At 37.6% G+C, this 7,300-nt stretch overlaps 1 protein-coding gene across 2 annotated transcripts in view; it reads right to left on the bottom strand.

The window, feature by feature from the left end:
- Nucleotides 1-1,473: 1,473 nt before the first annotated feature.
- Nucleotides 1,474-7,300, bottom strand: part of LOC126297672 (microphthalmia-associated transcription factor) — a 349,969-nt gene continuing 344,142 nt past the window's right edge. For both annotated transcript variants that reach the window (XM_049988778.1, XM_049988777.1), the window contains exon 9: nt 1,474-2,891. In XM_049988778.1, coding sequence (XP_049844735.1) covers nt 2,691-2,891 — 201 coding nt within the window. In that variant the 3' untranslated portion in view covers nt 1,474-2,690. The remainder of the gene's footprint in view (nt 2,892-7,300) is intronic.

Raw genomic sequence — 7,300 nt, 5'->3', positions numbered from 1 at the left:
TTCTGACTGACTGCTATTACAGGCTGTGGCAGTGTTTACATTCTTTCATAACCAATTTATAAACATAAAATTTTAAAAATAACACACACAAAATTTCATATTTAAAAAATTCTACATTAGTTGTATCAATATGGGCAACACACTTTAAAAGAGCACAAGGAAACAATAGTATGCACTGTTGTCTGTGTGTACTGTAGATTCACTATCAAAATTTTCCAGCAGAGACCATTCCCATCTCCCCCCCCCCCCCCCCCTTTGCCCCCAACACACATAAATCGCAAACTTTTCCAATTTGTCAAAAGCCGACACAATATATGAACACGGTGATTTTAAGTGCATATCCATAAGTACATAAATGAAATAGTAAAATATAAAGAGAAAGATGTGAAAATGATATTATCAACAGGTGTGTATGAGACTTTCCACATGCTTGGTGATAACAGATGTAAAAATAAATTAAAACATATACTGATTTTCAATAATCCCCCCACTATTCCCACAGATAAATGTATTCAGTTCTACAGCGTTATGCACTGTAAAATGATAACACTTTTTGTACGGAGATCTTTAGACTAAGTAGCAAATCATTCATGTTAAAGAAAACTAAGTACCTCTGAAAATAATAACTGATGCCCATTTGATTAAAATTAATGCAGAGATTCCTGTCAGAAATTAAATTATTCTTAAAATAAAAATTTTGTTTGAATTCTCTACATTTTGTATGCACTGTTATGTCATGTAACAAATGATATAAATTGTTCAGGACAAAGACACGTTACTGATATATAACAACCCCTCTTTATGTTGTTTATACAATGCATATTAACATATAGATCTAGACAACATTTGCTTTAGGCACTGCTGGCAGAAATTTTAGTGCAGTGATACTAAAATGAGAGATTTTTCCCTTCTCATCACCCACAAGAGATGTAAGCCTAGTGAGACAGGAAATAAAACAGAAAACATTTAAAGCACTTTTCTCAGGCATTGTCCAACATGTTTCATTAGTTATATCTACTTTTGAAAAGTTGATACTCCATAGAAATAGTGAATCCTCAAGGGAGAATTTAATGAAGTGCAGTCTTGACTTTTGTCTATACTACATAAAACATGGGGCAAAATAATTCTTCCACAGTTCACTGTAATGTGGGTGAAGACTTTTAAGAGTATTTCCTTGCCACTGAACTTTTATGTGACACACAAAGTTAATCTCTACTGTCAATTGTTGGCATTTTCACTTTCAATAGAAAAAAGTCTGTCTTTGTAACATCTGGACACATATCATCAGGAGAAAGTTCTAACCATGTGCCTACAGGAATGAACATTCCTTATTCTCTGACACAAATTTTTGTATCTAGGCAAACAATGACTGGCTTCCATGGCCCAAAGCAATGTAGTTTCTCAGGTCACAGATGATAGGCTCAAAATTTTGGCACTTCAGACTTGTATTAAAACTGTACTAAATATCAGCCCAAAAAAAAAAAAACAGAAAAAACTGAAGATATTGTATGAACATCTGACACCAAAAACAGTGAAGGAATAATACTTGTACAAATATTTCCCTGTCTCACAATACTGAATCAAAAGTAGTGAGTTACAGAACACAATTTGTGGATGAATGGATGCTCTATCACTCTCAGATCAACCTACTGATTGTAACGCTGAGTTGTCGTTATACACAATTAACAAGGCATGGAAGAAAAGACTGGCAGGAAATATCGAAACACAGACCTGTCAAATGGGAACAGAATACGAATGCCATACACTATTCCTGCCAATGTCACTAATATTTCTCTACTGTCTATGTACCCAAACCACAAAGCCTGAAGACTGCTCCACCTGTACAGCCTGTTCCCAGGCACTGACATTTATCAGAACAACAGCATTACTACACAGACAATAGCCTGATATCTGCAATTGTAGCATCATCAAGTCACAAATATCATGTATATTAAAGGCACCTTTTCCCTCCCCTTCCAAGTGGTTACATAACCACATTCAGTTACATGAAAGAAGATACAAATAAGAACTTTCCAAACTGGTTTATTTCAAAACCATTCCAAAAAGTACCCAGCCTTTTAACATTTGACACTAATTACAACTCGTTTCTATCACAGCCAATTTTTGGAATACTTGAAAGTTGATACAATCAAGTAAAATTATGCTCACTGTTACCTGTCACAGTACAGCATTTGAAACATTATAATTCAGTTACACTGCCCATACAATCTCTCGGGACAGATTATCCATGAAACATAATTACTATGCACAGGTTAAGTCCCAGTTCAAAAATAATAAAAGCTTGTAGCATGCAGACTATTACCACAGTCATTCAAATTATGCCACGGTACAAACATTTAAAGTTGCACATTTTACAAAACTTATATCTTCATGCTGCATAAAAAGTAATAATTTCAAGCAGTCTGTGTACACATTTGTGTGCAAGCATATGAATGTCTTCTCCAAGCCAGTAACCTTCTTTCCCATTCAAAATTCACAGCACTTCAACTGAATGCACACATGATCCCCTTTTATGCAGTAACAGCAATATGATGGCTAGAAACCTCAGTCCATTATGTATCTTAACTGCTACAGTAAACATTCATAGTAGTGCAACTGTAGTGCAAGAGTAAATATGCTGTATCTATCATTCGTAAATATGCTGTATTTGCAATTGCAACCATTCACATTCATGCTACCATGTCAACATCATCAACAAATTTTTCACTAGGGTCGTGGTCAAAGTCATCATCCAAAGCATGATGATCCAGAGGGCTTGGGATCTGTGGAGATGAAAACATTGGATCACCATTAACAGGGTGGTCATCCTCCATCAGATCTTCAACCTGTGATGCACTTAATGTGGCAGCTTCAGTAAGTACATCAGGAATCTGAAGACAACAAAACATGAAGAATCAAATTGGTGACAAAATAGGTTAAGTTATCATTTTTGTTCACTAAAATCTACGCATATTATATACTTTATCAAAATTGTTTAACAAAGACATTTTGTTCGTGGAAATTGTAACAAAACTCCTCAATGTCCTCATGGGAGCTGCCATAAATGTCATTAATATATAGCTGGCAACAAACAGGATTATCAAGTAAAGCAGGCCATTTCTATATTACAATAATCAACTTTTAGCAATAACTATGACAACAGGCAACATTGGAGCATTGTAAATTAACACTATGATCCCAGCCTCTAAAATTGAAGAAGTACCATATTTGTCACTGGGAGAAACAGCTGTGTGTAGTGTGGAACAAGAAGCCATACACATTTCAAGCTCTACACTAAATCTGAATAGCTTAACTTGCTCTAAATCTGTTACACCACAACAGCTTCTGCTTATTGCTGTTATTTTAATTGTTGTGAATGGTATATTATAGCAGAAGAACCACCTGAAAATCACATCATTACTCTCTATTTTATACTAAATACAGCAGAACACTTCACAAAGCTTGCTCAGTTTTATTCCCAATCTGAAGTACGGCAATAGCCTTAGCTGATTACGTGCAGTTTTTTCATACAGTGGTACATCAGGGCAGTATATCCTAAACATAATGCTGTAGAAGCTCAACACTATCACAGAATGACAGCTGTTCCATACAGCACCATACATTTCCATTCGCTTATGTTCAGTTTTGAATCTTAGCCTGGTACAACTGGTACTTTGTACAATAAATAATGGGTTTGCTGTCATTAAATCAGTTAGTCATAGTACAGCTTCCCAACACAAAATATAGCTTTCCATGCACTGCTTCTATTTTGTTACTATGAAGAGAGATGACTAAGTTCATTGTTGTCAGTAAGTTTGATTAGTGAGGTATCTCATCAGAACAGTCAAGGGTGACACACACAAATTCTGTGGCTTAACACTGCATTAAAATAGGACTACTCCAAGGCAGGTATTAAAATGCCAACTTAACATTTTTGTGAGTGGCTGTTTCGATCACTGTTTAATATTCCTCCATGAAAAAAAATGTGGGAATTATGTAACGTTTAGAATTTAGCATACTTCCAACTAGATGACGCTTTGTTCTTCAAATTTCTTGATCACTTCATCAAAAAATAAAGAGGGGCACTCAGTTGACTGTAAACTCACAGCTCAAATATCACATTTTTGCTGTTTTCCCAACTTAAAGCCTCCTTCAGGAGGTGAAGCATGTGGAATTCATATGGACTATAAGAAGGGTGTTCAGAAGATGTTAAAAGTCAATTTCATAGACCCTACTACTGGCTGATGCTGTTTTAGGAGCCAATGCACTATCACGCAGAAGCAGAATGTCATGAAGGGGTTATCAGCATCTTTTACTGCAATAGACAGCTGTACATTCAACAACAACTTGCAGAATTCTACTGCTGTCATCACCCTTCTGTCATGAAGAAAATAAATGAGTAATGCAGACTTTGCATCCCATAGGACAGTTGTTAACTTTTGACTGAGACCATTTCCCCTCTTTTTACAATTCATACTACTTCTCTCCTACTTCCTAAAATAGATTCAAATGGTTCCACTGCAAATATTTTTAAGATATAACAAACAACCCACAACGTGCAAGGAATTTTCAAAAAATAGTGTGATTCTTTCCGGACTTACACCCACCTCCAATGGACAGTCAGCAACAGCAAAAAATGAGTCACATTTAACAAGTTCTGAACAGCAGTAATCTAGTGATTAATAACATTAAACAACAGACAGCACTTATAAGGTTTTTTCCCAACAGAATCACAAAAAAAATATTTTTGAGTCTATTCACACACTTCTGTGGCAGCCACAAATTGTACTGAAGAGTCTTTCGTGAGATCTGAGAATATCAGAGAGATATTCATTCAACTGTGGTGGTAGATGCTATAAGAGAGGCATTGTGCATAATAGAGAGGTTTACTGGTAAAATTATGAGAGTGTATGTTCCAAGAAGTTAAACAATCTCCATTGCCTGACAAAAAAAGTGAAGCACCCAGAAGAGGAGGGGAAATGGAGTGAAACTTCACAGGCTGAGAAGTTATGTAACATTATTTTGATAATTACAAATTGAGTCAAATTTACAAAGAACTTGGCATTATGAGCCCACTTATCAGCATGATGTTACACCACCTCTGGTGTGAATGCACGCACTGATTCAGTTGGGAAGGATATCATAAAGGCATTTTATCTTCTCCCGATGCAAACTGGCCCACAACCATTGTAACTGGTCCTCGATATCCTAATTACTGGGATGAACTTTATGTCTGAGCAGGTTCCACATATATTCTACCGAGGACAGATCTGGGGATCTTGCTGGCTGTGTAAGTAACTCAACATCACACAGACAGTTAGTAGAGACACGTGTCATGACTGTGTGAGCACTGTCCCGTTAAAAAAAAAGCCAACACGATACTGTCGTGTGAGAAGTAACACATGAGGACACAGTATGCCCATGATGCACCATTGACCTGTCAGTTCTCTTAAATATTACCAGCCTTTACCTGAAGTCTTACTCAATGGCTCTTCACATCATGATGCCAGGAGCAACACTGCCGAGTCTCTTGAAAGTATAAGAAGAATGGGACCTCTCAAGAGATCGCTGTCATACTCGCTGATGATGGACACCTGTGGTAGTGCAAACTGGGATTCATCCCTGAACACAATGAAACACCATTCATCAGCAGTCCACGCTTACTGGTTACACCACCACTCCAAACACAGTCGAAAATGGCTCTGAGCACTATGGGACTTAACATCTATGGTCATCAGTCCCCTAGAACTTAGAACTACTTAAACCTAACTAACCTAAGGACATCACACAACACCCAGTCATCACGAGGCAGAGAAAATCCCTGACCCCGCCGGGAATCGAAACCGGGAACCCAGGCGCGGGAAGTGAGAACGCTACCGCACGACCACGAGTTGCGGATCCAAAAACAGTCATTTTTATTGCTGTGTTAATGACAGTTTATGCATGGGATGGTAATTTCCTAGTCTGGCGGTTGCTAGTATCCAACAAATTGTGCATATGACACAGAATGTTGCAGGGAGTCTATTACATGTTCTCAGAAGGCAGGAATAGATGTAAAGGGATTATAATGGGTTTTGTGTACAATACAGTGAGCCTCTCTTCTGGCAGTCAGGTGTGGTCGGCCAAAACCTCGATGACAAGTATTTCCGCTCCCGCATTCCCAAGTAGATGAAAATTGGGCCACTGTCACGTACAAATGTTCCACATATCTGGATACTGCACAGTCAACCAGCTGACCGAATGGAGACCCTTTCAAACTCCATCAGGTGATAATAATGCTGTCTCTCACGAGTTTGCCACATCTCTGTATTCTTCACAGTGATTGATCAACATCTGATACTGTTCGTGCCCCTTATATAGCATACCAGGCCTGGTAACAACACTATATGTGAAGGACACAAATTAACTCTGGAGACCCTTCTACCCATCGCAGACAATTGCAACTCCACACACTTACACACCTGCTGACGATGTGTATACATACCATATTAACATTGACATCTGACTGTGTCTTTTTGGTGCTTCGCCATTGTTATCAGGCAGTGTATTACTTTTTCCCACAAACATTTCACAAAATGATCATGACATAAAAATTAGGTAAGTTCAAGATCCCCTTCCATGAATTTACCAGGAATGGGGGGAAATTATTGTAGTACACAAAGTTCCCTTCACCACACACAATACTGTGACTTGCAAAGTCTAGACATAGTTGTAGAAACAGTTCAGTCCATCACAACACCTTCATTATCTTACAACATCTAGAGAAGGAAGTGTTACTCTACTGGGTACCGGCAGCCACAGAAGCCTGTATGAATTCCTACAATTCCAAATAAAAGTCTTTCTGCGTGTCACAACCTCACTGTATAGGGGCAGTATTGTGCATCTCTGGGAGAAGTAGTAGTTGGAAGTGAAGAAAAATAAGCTGCAGTCAGTGAAACTTACGATGTCATTATGTAGCTCCTTCCAACCACAGAGACAAAATGTCTCTAGACAGGGCAATTTCCTTTTATGCATTGTTTCCTCCTCTAGTGAGAAGACTGGTCAGTATTTTGTATTTTTGAATAATATCTATGTCACATCTTAGGTGAATGTAAACAGTTTGCTTCCCACTTTGGCTATGAATCTGTCCATTATTTTAGGTGCAAGTTACAAAGTATCAAATATTTATTTAATTTTCATCCACATACTCAACTTTTGATGCTGTTTTGGACAGGAGCATATAACTTGTTACTCAAAGTAATTTAACAAATTATATTCTGTCAATTATATGTGTAGAGGAATGCATGATCAAAAAGTTACT

This window comes from Schistocerca gregaria, chromosome X, assembly GCF_023897955.1.
Source record: "Schistocerca gregaria isolate iqSchGreg1 chromosome X, iqSchGreg1.2, whole genome shotgun sequence".
Classification (NCBI taxonomy): domain Eukaryota; kingdom Metazoa; phylum Arthropoda; class Insecta; order Orthoptera; family Acrididae; genus Schistocerca; species Schistocerca gregaria.
This window is presented reverse-complemented; position numbering and strand designations above follow the sequence as displayed.